The following is a 13,952-nucleotide window of genomic DNA, read 5'->3' on the forward strand; positions in this document are numbered from 1 at the left end:
GCGGCACCTTCCCAGGCCTGGAGCCGGCTGCCCCGCCACTCCCCCCCTGCTGCAGCCAATGGAAAGCGCGGGGCCGCGCTGCGGCTTCCTCCTGCTGCCGGGGACGGAGCCGTCCCGCCGGGCTGCAGCATCGACCGGGGAGGTCGGTCACCCAGGGCCCGGCCGCCCCTGCCCCGCAGGAGGGAGGCAGTAGCCTGGATGCACCCGGCCCCTCACACCGCTGTCGGGCCCCGCCCTGAAGAAGGAAGGGGACCAGAGGCTGGGCAGCTTGGCCGTGTCTGCCCCAGACCTGCGCCCATTGAACTACAGCCCCTCCGGCAGGGGCAAGCCGTCTAGTGACCCAGCCTCAATCCAGGGCCTGCCAGTTACTAATGGAACTAATGTATTTAAATCTAATGCCAGTCACTAATGCTGTGTTTAAATCTCCCCTCACCTACCACTGCCGATACAAATCAACTGCAGGCAGCAGCGGAGTGGAAACCAGACTTAAAACATGCAGCTAAGACCACAAGGTATTGAACAGACCCGTCTCATTGGCCTCTCGCCTTCCCTGGTTTAGGCATTTCCCCCACCTAACTAGTGGCTTTTGTGAATTGGGGTCTAAGACACTTGTCTCTTCCCATTCATTAGAGGGAGCCTTGGCACCAAACTCAAGTTTTGTAAATTGCAGTATGTTGCTGTGATTTTCCTAGAAACCCGGAAGTTAGGCACTGTGACACTCAGCATCAGAATGCATAAGTATCTCTGTGAACAGAGCCATAAAATAATAATGTAAAGGCAGGTATCTCGATAAGAAAAAGGGAAAACCTTTAAAACTGAGCAGCAGGGACAAAACATTATCCCACAGACAAGGAAAGAAACATTGATTTGAGCTGTGAACGCTTTAAATCGGGTGGGGAACCTTTTTTCTATTAGGGGCCATTGACCCACAGAAAAAAATCAGTCGGAGGCCACACACAGCCCCACGGGAGGGCACAGAGGCTCAAGGCTTCTCCTAGGCTCTGGGGTGGGGCCATAAATGAGGCGTTCAGGGTTCAGGAGGGGGTTCTGGGCTGGGACATTGGGTTGGAGTGCGGGAGGAGGTAAGGGCTCTGGCTGGGGATGTGGGTGCCAGTGTGGGGCTGAGAGATTTGGGGCTCTGGGCTGGGGCTAAGGGATTGGGGTGCAGGGTCTGGGAGGGAGTTAGGGTGCAGAAGGGGGTTCAGACCTGGGGCAGGGGGTTGGGATGCAGGTGGGGGTGCAGGGTCTGAGAGGGAGTTAGGGTGCAGGAGGGGGTTCAGACTTAGGACAGGGGGTTGAGGTGCAGGGTCTGGGAGGGAGTTAGGGTGCAGAAGGGGGTTCCAACCTGGGGCAGGGGGTTCGGGCTCCGGCTGGGCAGCGCTTACCTCAGGCAGCGCCCGGTGGCACAGCAGAGCTCAGGCAGGCTCCCTGCCTGCTGGGGCTCCGCAGTGCTCCAAGAGTGGCCGCTATGTCCAGCCTGGAGGCAGAGAAACCAAGGGGCTCTACGCGGTGCGTGCTGCCCGTGCCCACAGGTGCCACCCCCGCAGCTCCCATTGGCCACGCTGGGGGCGGGGGTAGTGCATGGAGCTTCCCTGATCCGCCCCCATGCCGGTTGCTGCCAGGAGCTGCACAGAGCTGACCGGATTTCTGGCAATCTGGCGAACCGATGCTCAGGGCTTCTGGCCTGCGGCACAGAGACTTGCCGCAGGTCGGATGACATGAAGCAGCAGGCTGGATCCGGCCTGTGGGCCGTAGTTTCCCACCCCTGCTTTAAATCCAGGTCATTTTGCAGCATTCTGTAGCTGGCCACTTCAGTTACAAGAGAGATGAGCACTAGCTAGTATTTGTCCAGGGGGTTATATTACTCCTTCCTTCTAAATTTTTCATTAAATGTTTGTTTATAAACCATGCTGATTTGGCTACACAACTTGTTTGAAGCAGGTGGTGGCTGGTGCACATGCAGAAAAAAAATGAACTGACTTTTAGAAGAAAGCAGAGTAGGAAGTTTGGTCAGCTCAGTCATACTCAGGCCATGTCTACGCTACAAAGTTTTGCCAACACAAGTTACATTGGCATACAGCCACTGCAGTTAGTACATCATTTGTGCACCTGCCTACTTGGCTCCTTCCATCGGCACTGTGCATACTCACCAGGAGCATTTGTGTTGATACAGAGCAGTGCATCAGGGGTAGTTTGGCAATGCATGCTGTGGCAGAAACAAGTCACACGGGGTGACTGGGAGCAAGGGGTCAGCTTCCCATAATGCAGTGTTCTCCATCCCAAAATGTCTTCTCTAGTCCCTAATTTTCATGCCTATTTTCAATTTCCCATGATCCCACGCTAGACTCTGTCTGCCAATTTTAACAGAAGCATGGAGCCTGCACAGTTCTGAATGATTGTCATGAGCTTTGCAAGCACAGGACACACGGTCTTCCAGTATTTGCAGAGCCAAAAGAAGAACTGCAGGGAAACATGACGATTTCTTGGAGGAGTGATTGCCATGGGACATAGCACAAATCAATTCATGGTTGTTGGTGTTGGTCACGGAGCAGCTGCAGGTAGTGAATTGCTGCTTCGGGACCCAAGAAATGAGCACTGATTGCTGGGATTGCATCATAATGTGGGTTTGGGATGATGAGTAGTGGTTACATAACTTTCAGATGCACAAGTCCACATTGCTGGATCTGTGTGGTTAGCTTGCCCAGCAATCCAACATATGGACACCAAACTGCAAGCTGCACTGAGAGTTGAGAAGCAAGTGGTGATCGCGCTATGGAAACTTGCAATGCTGGATTGCTACTGGGCAGTAGGAAGTCATTTTGAAGTTGAAAAATCCCTTGCGGGGTCCATAATCATGCAAGTAGGTAGGGCCATTAATTGTCTCCTGCTCTGCAGGACCGTGATTCATCAATGTGGAGGACATCGTGGATGGCTTTGCAGGTATGGGCTTCCTGAATTGCAATGGAGCAATAGATAGTGTACACATCCCTATTTTGGCCCCAGAGCATCTTGCCACAGAGTACATCAACATAAAGATCTACTTTTACATGGTTAAGCAACCACTGGTGGACCATCATGGATGCTTCACGGACATCAACGTTGGCAAGGCAGAGAGGGTGTCTGATGTTCACATCTTTAAGAACATAGGACTGTTCAGAAAACTACAAGCAGGGACCTTCTTTCCCAACCCGCAGATTACCATTGGCGATATTGAAATGCCAGTAGCAATCCTAGGGAACCCAGCCTACCCCTTAAACACCTGGCTCATTAAGCCATTTAACGGCCACCTCGACAGCATCAAGGAGAGATTCAACTACAGGCTCAGCAGGTGCAGAATGATAGCTGAATGAGCTTTTGGTAGATTGAAAGGGTGCTGCGTCGTTTATTCTCCAGAATGAATTTCAGTGCAAAAAATATCCCAAGGGTTATAGCTGCCTGCTGTGTCATGCATTACATCTGTGAAGCAAAGGGGGAAAATTCCCACCTGGGTGGAGGGCAGAGGTTGAGCAGCTGTCTGCTGAGTTTGAACAACCAGATACAAGGGCTATCAGAAGAGCTCAACATGGAGCTATACAATTCAGGGAGGATTTGAAAGAGCATGTGAACAAGGAGCCACAGTAATGTGCTTTGGTGCACTGGCCCTACAATTTGGGGACCTGTTAGGAATTGTGTGGTGCTTGCTGCACATCTGTCACTGCCAGTGCGGCTAATAATGTTGAGGTGTTTGCTGTACACTTATAACGACTACATTGTTTGCCATTGGATTGGGAGTGTACAAGACCATTACTTTCACTGCCAGCAGGCATTGTACATTATGTTGTAAACTGGTAAAGATGAATCACTTTCAAAATAAACGTTTTATTCAGTTACAAAAAGTGTGAAACAAGATATGCTTATTGGTCCTTCTGCTTTGGAGTGCTTGATTAAGACACAGCTGACAGCCATGGTGACTGTGACCCGCCAGTGGGGAGGGAAATGGAGAGGGAATTGCTGGGATGCATGAAACTGAGTATAGGGCACTGGGACTGAATAATGGCAACATTTTCCAGTGATAGTGGTTGTTTTAGCTGATATCTCACCCCTGGGGGTGGCAAAGGCAGAGAAAGCACAGCTGCTGCTGGCATCCCGAAGTTGTCCAGGCCCATATGTCACTAGCCTGTTTAAGGCAATGGTGTCATGCTGTCTGGAGTAGTTCACAACCATGAGTGCCTACCTTAGAGCAGATTGTCAAAAACAGGTCAGAAACCCCAAACTGGTGGTATGTTCTATAGTTAAATTTAACCAGAACTCCTGGGTCACTGTAATAATCTTACCATGGAGTCACAGACAGTCCTCTTGGGGTCTCCAGTCTACCTTGCCACCCAGGCAAGCTGGGCTTAGTGATAAATGGTCACTTCTATTAAAAAGAAAAAAATCAAAGTATTCAGGTTACATCCAGTCCCAAGAGACCAGTCACTCCAGGTCGATTTGCATACTAGTTCTCATACCAAAGACAACACTGGTAGCCAATTCTGTACTAAACTAACAAACTTTATTAGCTAAGAAAAAGGAATGAGAGTTATTGAGAGGTTAAAGCAGATAAAAATATATGTACAGGTGAATCATTCTATAATTTCAAAAGATAGCAGAGATGTAGTAATCTGCCAGCTTCCCAAAAGTCTTTTAGGGTTGTGCAGAGTAACTCTAGGGATCTCTGTCTTCTTGTTTGGTTATTCTGCGCAGTTAGAAGCCAAACAGTCCAGAAATGAAGGATTTTTCTGTGTCACAGAAACCAAACTGACTACAACAGTTGCCACACAGGTCCCTTCATGGGGGAAAGGGAGGGAGGAATGCATTTAAAGTCTGATCATTGATCTCGCACACTGGCTCATTTGCGTTTAACGAACAGTATTTAACATCTTGTTAGAGACCATCATTTGCATTACACAAGGCTTTTTCCCTGTTTGATAAGTTACATAGTCACAGACTATGCAAATACTTGCTATCACTTTATAACAGGGTATTGAGTGAGAACAATACATGCAGCATCCTTAAGCATTTTATAAAACACTAAACACATCCTTATGAACTTAAGATCTAATAAGCAAGACTGGTTCCTAGCTATGCATCTGTAAGCTTTCAGTGAGGCATGGGGCCTTGACATGAGCTGGCATCTGGTCTGCTAGCATCACAGGTGTCTGCTGAAGTTATTGATGAATGGTGTGAGAAAGTGTCCTACTGCAGAGGAAGAAATAAGGCTCTCATCCATAGAAACCTTTAGGAGAGCTGGCAGCTACCTTCATGGAAGTTTCATCGAGATCTCTCAGGATTCAAAGGACATCCCTGGATACATAAATTGCTCTGTATGCATCCTCCACCCCACTATAACTGTAAAGGGGAATTAAAAGCCGATAACTCTACCTCTCTGTTGGACCACTGCTTTTTCTAGTACAAGTAGATTAATTAAAAAAAAATTGGTAGCTGCGTCCTAATAAGTTCAGGGAGTCATAACAGTAGTGGGAAATAAATTTAAACACTTACCCAAGGTTCCTTCCCCTGCATCTGGCTCACCAGTGCTCAATTGCAGGGACTGGCTTTACTGCAGTGGAGGTCCTGGCTTGTGGCACAGCCTAGTCACCTGTCCCCCATACTCCTCCTCCTCGCTGTTTGTGGCAGAGGCCTGTGACTCGGGCTTCTCGGAGGTTTCCACAGTGGCATATAGGCTGGTAGTAGGGTCTCCGCCAAGTATAGCATGCAGCTCTTTGTAAAAGCAACAGGTCTGCGGCTTGGCACCAAATCAATGGTTGGCCTCCCTGGCCTTCTATAATGCCTGCCAGCTGCTTGTCCCTGTCAAAACCCTTTTCTTGCACCCCTGAGTAATCTACTGTAGATGTTGACATTTCTATGGCTGGTTCAGAGCTGTGCTTGCACAGCCTCTTCTCCCCACAGGCCCAGGAGATCCAGTATCTCCCTCTAGTTCAGGCAGGAACACAACTGGAGTGCCTACCTACCATGGGCAGCTGGGCCATTGCACACAATGGAGAGCTGCTGGGTATGCTCGCTCACTGAACAACCAAGAAAAGGCATTTCAAAAATTTACAGGGGTTTTAAGGGGGGAGGGGGGCTTCCGGTCTACATGTCCCTGGGCAGTGGAATTCACAATTGTGACCAGAGTAGTCAGTGTCAGGCAGTGTTGGACAGTGGCTGGAGGACTGTTAATGTCAACACAGGTAATGCAGTGTCTACTCACACTGCAATGACCTACGTACATCAACTGTGGCTCAATGCCACTCAAGGAGGTGGTTACTATGTCAGCATAATAGGGCACTTACAACAGTGGGAGACAACTTTAAATGTAAATATGTGCACAACCAGGTCAATGCAAGGCAGCTTACATCAAACTAACTTTGTAGTGTAGATCAGGCCTAAAACTAGGATGTTTATCCAAAGTAGTGTTTCAAAGGGGATGAGGAAGGTCATGGTGGAGCAGGAATTCAGTAGCACCTAAAGGATATCAGTGCTTTTCTTGTGACATAACTAAGAGAGCCTTCTCCCTAAGTTTATACACACACACACTCTCCTCTAACCTGTGTAGGTTAGTCACTTTATCACTGACCCCCCCCCTAGTACTTATCCTACTGGCAAATAACCTTCTCTGTTACCATCAGGAAAGTGCAGATGTTGTATAAAACTATTGTCTACTGATATCTCTGGTCCAGTATTGGAAAAAAGCTTTCTTCAACTGGCAATTGGGTCCTGATTTTCCAAAAAGAAGCTGTTTCCTACTTGTAGTAACAAGCTGAATTAGTTTCACATTGCAATAAAGTAAATGTATATTGCGGACAGTAGTTTTCTGTTTTTTCCTTTATTATTGAAGATGTGTTTGAATAAGGTTCTTTTCAGTTTTATCCTGAAGAGAAAGAATACCTTGATATTGTTTATTCCTACAGAAATGACTGTTATAAAAATGCAGCATTATAAATTTATTGCAGGAGTAAATAAGATAATGAGCTTGAGGGGACAATCCCTTAAATATAAATACTGTAGCTCTGGTAATTCAATATGGTAAAAATTAGTGAAACCTTTCAGCTACTTTTTGTATTTTAGTCATATATATATTATATGGAAGTCTTACGTGTGTGTGTGTGTGCGCGCACGCGCAAGACTTCCACACATAGAAGTCCTTTTACAAGAAGATTGAAAGTATCTACCTCTCCCTATACTGATTATCATATGCCCAAATGTAACATTGTTACAGAACTATTGGAGTACAGTCCAGTGCTTAAAAAAAAGATTTTTGCATAATTAATTTTTCAGATGGAATTATACAAAATCAGATTATAAATTTATAGCATGGACTTCCACATTCCTCTCTTCCCCACCCCTTCCGCCCCCCCCAAAAAAAAACCACTTTAGAAGGACCTGGGGACATGATCTGCCCCTAATATTTTTGTAATTTTAATGAAAAGTTAGTCGGGCCGAGGGATGTACTGGCCGCCGCTTCCAGCAGCTCCCATTGGCCTGGAGCAGCGAACTGCGATCGGCTGAACCTGTGAACACGGCAGGTACACAAACCGGCCTGGCCCGCCAGAGGCTTTCCCTGCACAAGCGGCGGAACAAGTTTGGGAACCACTGGTCTAGAGTATTTACATGAAGAAAACATTGGAACATTTTTCATACTAGAAATATCAGGCTCTAAATTAAGCGGTGAATGGAAAAACTAAAGTTTTCAAAATAAAAAAATTTTAATGTAATTTATAGCAATTTTGTAACATTCTTTTAAATATGCCAATCAAGGAATAAAATCTACTCACTCACCATTACAATAATGTAAGTAAAATGTTGCAAGGGTGAACAGGCGGAAAAACATAGCATTAGTGCTAATGTGGGAATCTTAGCCATTCAACTCTCATTACCTTTAAAAGTTTATTCTTTTGGCTCATTATAAACTTGTTTATTGCTAAAAGCTTTGTGAAGACAACTCAAGTAAGATCAAATACACAAGTGATATAAAAGTATTTATTCACATAATTTACATATAGAACAGACTGCTTTCTTTGAACCCGAAAGCTTACACATGAACAATATTACATAGGATGTTTGTCAAAGAACTCTTCAAGGAAAACAGTCCTTTGCCACATCTTAATAGAAATGATAAACCATTGATCAGTGGAACTTAACACAGGATGCTGTTCTGTTTCCTTCCATCACTATGACTTATACAACTTTCATATCCAACACGGAAAACACACATTATCTTATCTCTCTAAAGAAATGGGATTCACTTCAAAAGAGATTGATAACAAAGTGCACATGGTTTGCTGTGAAAAAACAACAAGAACAAGGTCTGTTGTCCCTTCCGTCTATTAGGGATAAATAAGGCACCATACATTTTGTCGTCTCTTTATAATTTATGAAATACAAATTATTTTTGCCTTGTCATTTGAATTGCATCTGAAATACTATGAATGAGTCTTTACCACTTTAGTAGGTACTTAGAGTACGTTATTTTATAGCCTCCTCCTCCACAAATCAATTTTGAGAACATATTAGTGGGGGTGATCTAACTGGTTTACCTGATTCTAAAATGCAACATGCCCCATGTAACAATAACTAACAAAATATTTGCACTCATGTGGTGCCCGCGGGCGCCATGGCGCTCATCTACTGGCAGCATTTCGGCGGCAACGCTTCTTGGCGTTGCTGCTTCTCGGCTGCTTGTCCGGTGGCCACACTCCTGGGCGGCTAGTAGTCCGGCGCCCGCTACACGGAAAGGTTGGGGACCACTGGCATACAAGAACCAGACCCTACAAAATGTACAGTAGCCTTAGCTACAAGTATACAGTGTTAATCTATTACTGCAATGTTTACAGTAGAAGGAGAAAAACATAAAAATGGGTATTTCAAGTTAAAATGAAATAGTCAAACCATGAGACACTGGCCTGAAACTGGAAATGTGATTGGATCTATTTGTACAGTCATTTTTTAAATTTAAGTTGTCATTTACTTGAAAAACAGGGGAAAACCATTCTATTGTAGGATAGTTTTCCCTTTCCACCACAGCATTAAAATTGTAATTGCTTCTCACATTTAGCTGCTATAAAGTAAGTGATTTGGGCTTCTACTTTAATGATTCCTAATAGCTGGTCTACTTTTGATTATTGTTCCGTCTTGAGGGCACCTTTAGAAGCAACAAGTCAAAAAATAACTTCTGAAAGGATAAAAATTCAAGTCTCAGCAAGCGATTCAAGAGAAATCTGATAATCATTATAATTAGAAAATAAATTATGGATTTGCTAGTAAATCACCATCCAGCTCTACAGAGTAGATATTTCTTTGCAGAGGGAGGCAAAATAATCTTAAAAAATAGTTTGAATACCAAATTTAGCAAAATATTTTAAATTACTCTCTCATTAAGAATCATTTTCGTTTTGGCAAGACCCATTCACAAAATACAAATTAAAGGTAGAAGCACAACCTTAAGGTAAACAAACATATACTGTACTATGCATTTCTGACTGACCTGTGGCAAGTGAAGCTAGAGTAAAAAAATAACTGGTTTGCAAGGGTGTACAGAACTGTTAAGGAACATAATTAGGGATATACTCATCTTGAAGTATGTGACATTATGTAAATCCCATGTTCTGAAAGGTCTATTCTGTATCCTTGATCTCCAGTGGCGAACATTTAAGCAAGGAGAAAAATGCAGACTTTATCTAAGTCTAATTTAAAATATCTACCTACTCATTTCAAGAAGTCAAGACTTTAAGAATGAAAATATATTTATCTTTTAGAAGAATGCCTGATTTTAAGATTGAGACCATGTAACTCTGTTAACTTGTCACAGCAATTTTTCCTTATTACATAAGTGGAAAATTAGTCTTCATGTGACAAACCTAATATCACCCTAAAAACTAAGTTACACTGTGCTAGTGAACAAAACTTAGACAGGAAACATGAGGAAAACCATTGTAACTAAACCGTCTCAAAGTAGCAAATCCTCAAAGCATCCTCACTCAATTGTTCTGGGTTCGATTCTGCTCGCAGTTACTCTTGATTTATACTAGGGAAATTCCACTGAAGTCAATGGAGTTACATGAGTATATAAAAGACAGTGCAAGAGCAGAATCCAGCCTATTGTATTAAATATTTAATTTAGAAATAAATCAGCATTTACAATGGGAGATAAGTTAATCTTTTCCTCACCCCCAAATCAGACAGATGAAAAAGGATTAACGGGATAGCATCTTTTAATAAATTAAAATTAAATAAATACAGTCTCATGTTTATCTCTGTACATTTAAAAGGGATTAGATATTTTGTTTTCAATCAGGGCCTTTAAGCCTATGTACCTCTGAATTTGTCATTACAAAAATACGTAATTTGGAGAAGACTATAAAATAGCCGATAATAAAAAACATTTCTATGTATTTACTACACTAAGCTTTTAGAATTGCTTCTCTATCTATAGAGATAAATATGAAGGTTAATTCTCCTTCCTGGAGTGGAACTTCACAAAAAGAAGTATAGCAAATAACTTTTATAACCAGCCCCACAAGCTTCAGCATTATGATTTAAAGGGATATTGTCACGTGGATAGTCATTCATTCATTGCACTTCTAGAAAGTAGTCATGCACCCAGCATCTGCATCTTGAAAAGTTACAGTGTAAGCCAACAGCTACCGTTTAGTCTCATCATGCCAATCTAGTTCTTAAATGCTTGTTATTCTTCATTAGTGAGGCTGGTAATAAATTAGGACTAAGGAAGAACAAAGGAGAATTCACAGCAACTCATCTATATACAGTTCTGCTGTTACACTGCATTCTTGGATCCCAGAGGTTTATTCTGAATCATCCACCTCCATAAAGATATCACTGAAAAAATATTCTGAGATTCTGGTTGGCTCCTCTTCTTTCTCCTGTTGTTTAGTATAGGAAGCTTGCTTTTCAGAAGACTCCGAAGAAGCCTACAAAAAAATAAAAGGCTGCATTTACACGTCTGACATCTACTGAGATTTGTTGTTTCTCATGCATCTATGCCTCATCTTGTGTACAAACTAGAGTCTCGTGGTAAGTTTCAGCACTCACTTAAAATGTAAAAGCAATAGGCCTCCCACAACCAACATAATAAAGATTATTTCCCCAAGCAAAATTGTTTCAGATAATAATTTGGGATACACCAAGTAAACTGTAGTAAAACCATCCTTCAAATCTTAAATTCATTTACTTGGTCAGGTAGATTAATTTTAACTGATCAAGCTATTACCTGTAACAATTATTCTTTAAAGATATAAAACGTAATGGAATCCTACTCTTGAGTGGATGCCCTGAGCATAGATCTACAAAATCTCACAGGAGGGGTTCACATGCTTTTTCTGCTAAAGTAATAATGGAAATTTGATCTCAAGCAACAGTGGTAAGTAAACTCGTACAGAGAAGATCATTTTTCAGAGTAGCAGCCGTGTTAGTCTGTATCTGCAAAAAGAACAGGAGTACTTGTGGCACCTTAGAGACTAACAAATAAATTTGTTAGTCTCTAAGGTGCCACAAGTACTCCTGTTCTTTTTAGAGAAGACCATGTGGCTGCTTTGCAAATTTCAAAGATATATATAAATCAGAGGCAGACATGTAGCAGACATGCCTCTCACAAAACATGAGATGACATAACCCTCAAAACAGAGTTGTCAGGCTGCTGCAGCAAGATGCAATCAGATATGGTTCTCTTGGAAACAAGCACAACATAGTGTCAAGTAATAAAAGCTGTGTGGACTTTGAGAGATTTAGCATTTCCAAATAAAAGCCTAGGGACCTTTTCATACACAGTTTTGTCAGGAAGGACATTCAAGTTTGTGGGAAATGTTGGCAGGACAAGTGACTAAGGCAAACCACCTTTGGGAACAATTTATTGGGGATTTAATGGGGATTTCAAACAATTATCCTTATCTTGTGTTTTAGATATTCAAAGTGCTTTACAAACATTAACATTAATTTTCATTACGATTTTGAAGATAGAATAGTTCATCTGCAGACAGCTCAGTGCTTCAGTGTACCAAGAACCACCCAGATCTCAAAACCACAGAGGCAATCAGCTGCTAGGACATCAAATCTATACACATCCTGCCTCATCAAGGCTATGTCTTCTGGACTATTGGTGGCATAGATGCTATTGGTGCTAGGTTAGTTGGAAGTCTGACCAGTTGTACCCAGGACTTGAACACAATCAGCTAATGACTCATTCTCTCGTCACTGACGGAGCTTGGTGCTTCAGCAAAAGGTGATGCGTTGGTTAATGAGTGTCTAGCACACCAGCAGCATGTGCTTAGACACTAAGGTCATCTTTGTGTGTGACATAGGGATCTAGTTCTCTGCTTCTGTGGCATAGGACAGAGTTAATGGCCTGTCACCTTTGGAGCTGGTGGCGAAAGCACATAGTCTTGTTATCAAACCTAAGGTCTTAACTTTAAGGCCTTTGAAGGCTGAGCTGGCTTCATATCAGGGTATAACACATGTCACCATGAGCCATCAACAGATCTTTCTGGGACCGACTCATTTACGGTCATGGTGAAATCTTACCTCACAGCCAGCCAGACCTGGTCATTTCTGAGGCACACATGAGTCACGTTTCTGGAAGTTATGGTCAAAACATACACAAACACTTTTAAAGTGCAAGGCAGTCGGTCTGGTCTACACACAAACTTGCATTGAAATAACTAAATCTTTGTTATTTTGGTGCAAGTCTGTGTGCAGACACTTTGGGATACGTGTCCTGTTTCAGTTTTGCTTAATGTGGAAAATGTAATGTGACCTCAAGAGATCAGAACAGAGAATCTGGGGAGATTTAATATTAACAAACACAATCTCCTCCTTAGGGAGAGGAAATAAACAGTACAAATGAGATGGGATGTAATCAAGCAGCTGCATTTTTAACCATTCAGTTATGGCTCCCCCCCTACACTTTGCAGGAAATATAAAGCTACACAGCTGGCTCCTTTAGGTAAAGTAGCAAATGGGGAATTTCTAGAGACATATGTGGTCAGCTCCCTGGGTCTGCTCTCCATCTTATGTGCTCAAAGCAGTGACCTCAGGTTCCTGATTTAAGATAGAAGTGAAGGCAGAAACTGGGAGAAATAAAATTTCATATAAAATGAAACATTAATTCCAAAATTGAAGATGCCTTTGCTGTTATTGGAGCAAATGTTGGACACTCCAACATTCAAAAAAGTTGACGTAATTATGGTTGTTTTTTCTTATCATTCAACATAGTCCTTTTGTTCAGCTTCACAGCATACAGATAAGCAAAAAGAGTCCACAAATCTATAAAAGAATGTCACAGTGATCACTTCACACACACACACACACACACGTGGTTGTCTCCTAGTAGTGCTTTACATTTCATACAGACATGATGTTCAGAGGTAACTGTATGTACCTGAACTGCAGCAGTGCCTATATTCTCACATTCAGCAGACGTCAACATGCTTGTAGAGGGAAGAGAACAGGACTCTTGAGTGTCTGTACTGTTCTCAGCAGATGGAGTGGGTCTTTTCAGACTTCGCTTTGAGGCAGCTATGAGAGGTTTTTGGGGTCTCTGTCTATTCCCTTTAGCACCCTCTCCAGGTTCAGCATTACTTGATTTGCAAATTAAAGATAAAAATCCCAGAGGTCTTCGGCCAGCCCTATTCAAAACAACAAAAATTAACAATAAAGTTTCACGGTTTATATAATATTGTCAGCTTGCTTAATGAAAATGGAGTAGAAATATTGTTTGTATTTAATGAGAGTTTGACTTACAATCTAGCAGCAAACACTTCTAAATTATATGAAGATGATTAAAACATTCTAAAATAAATAATTTGGAATAGGTTAAATCAACCCCAGAATTTGTTTATGTTTTTTAATATGTTTTGGTTTTTATTCTCTGAATTGGAAAATATCAACATTTTTGCCAGATTATTTAAGCAGCACAGACCTGA

At 42.6% G+C, this 13,952-nt stretch overlaps 1 protein-coding gene across 1 annotated transcript in view; it reads right to left on the reverse strand.

Annotated features, from left to right (window-relative positions):
* Window positions 1-10,700: 10,700 nt before the first annotated feature.
* Window positions 10,701-13,952, reverse strand: part of BDP1 (B double prime 1, subunit of RNA polymerase III transcription initiation factor IIIB) — a 72,770-nt gene continuing 69,518 nt past the window's right edge. Inside the window, exons 41-42 of the mRNA XM_026649145.2 lie at window positions 13,409-13,655; window positions 10,701-10,946 (exon numbers count right to left, since the gene is read on the reverse strand). Of these exons, the coding sequence (XP_026504930.1) occupies window positions 10,821-10,946; window positions 13,409-13,655 (373 nt within the window). The 3' untranslated portion in view covers window positions 10,701-10,820. The remainder of the gene's footprint in view (window positions 10,947-13,408; window positions 13,656-13,952) is intronic.

This window comes from Terrapene carolina, unplaced genomic scaffold (assembly GCF_002925995.2).
Source record: "Terrapene carolina triunguis isolate 2854851 unplaced genomic scaffold, T_m_triunguis-2.0 Scaffold69, whole genome shotgun sequence".
In the NCBI taxonomy this organism is placed as follows: Eukaryota; Metazoa; Chordata; order Testudines; family Emydidae; genus Terrapene; species Terrapene triunguis.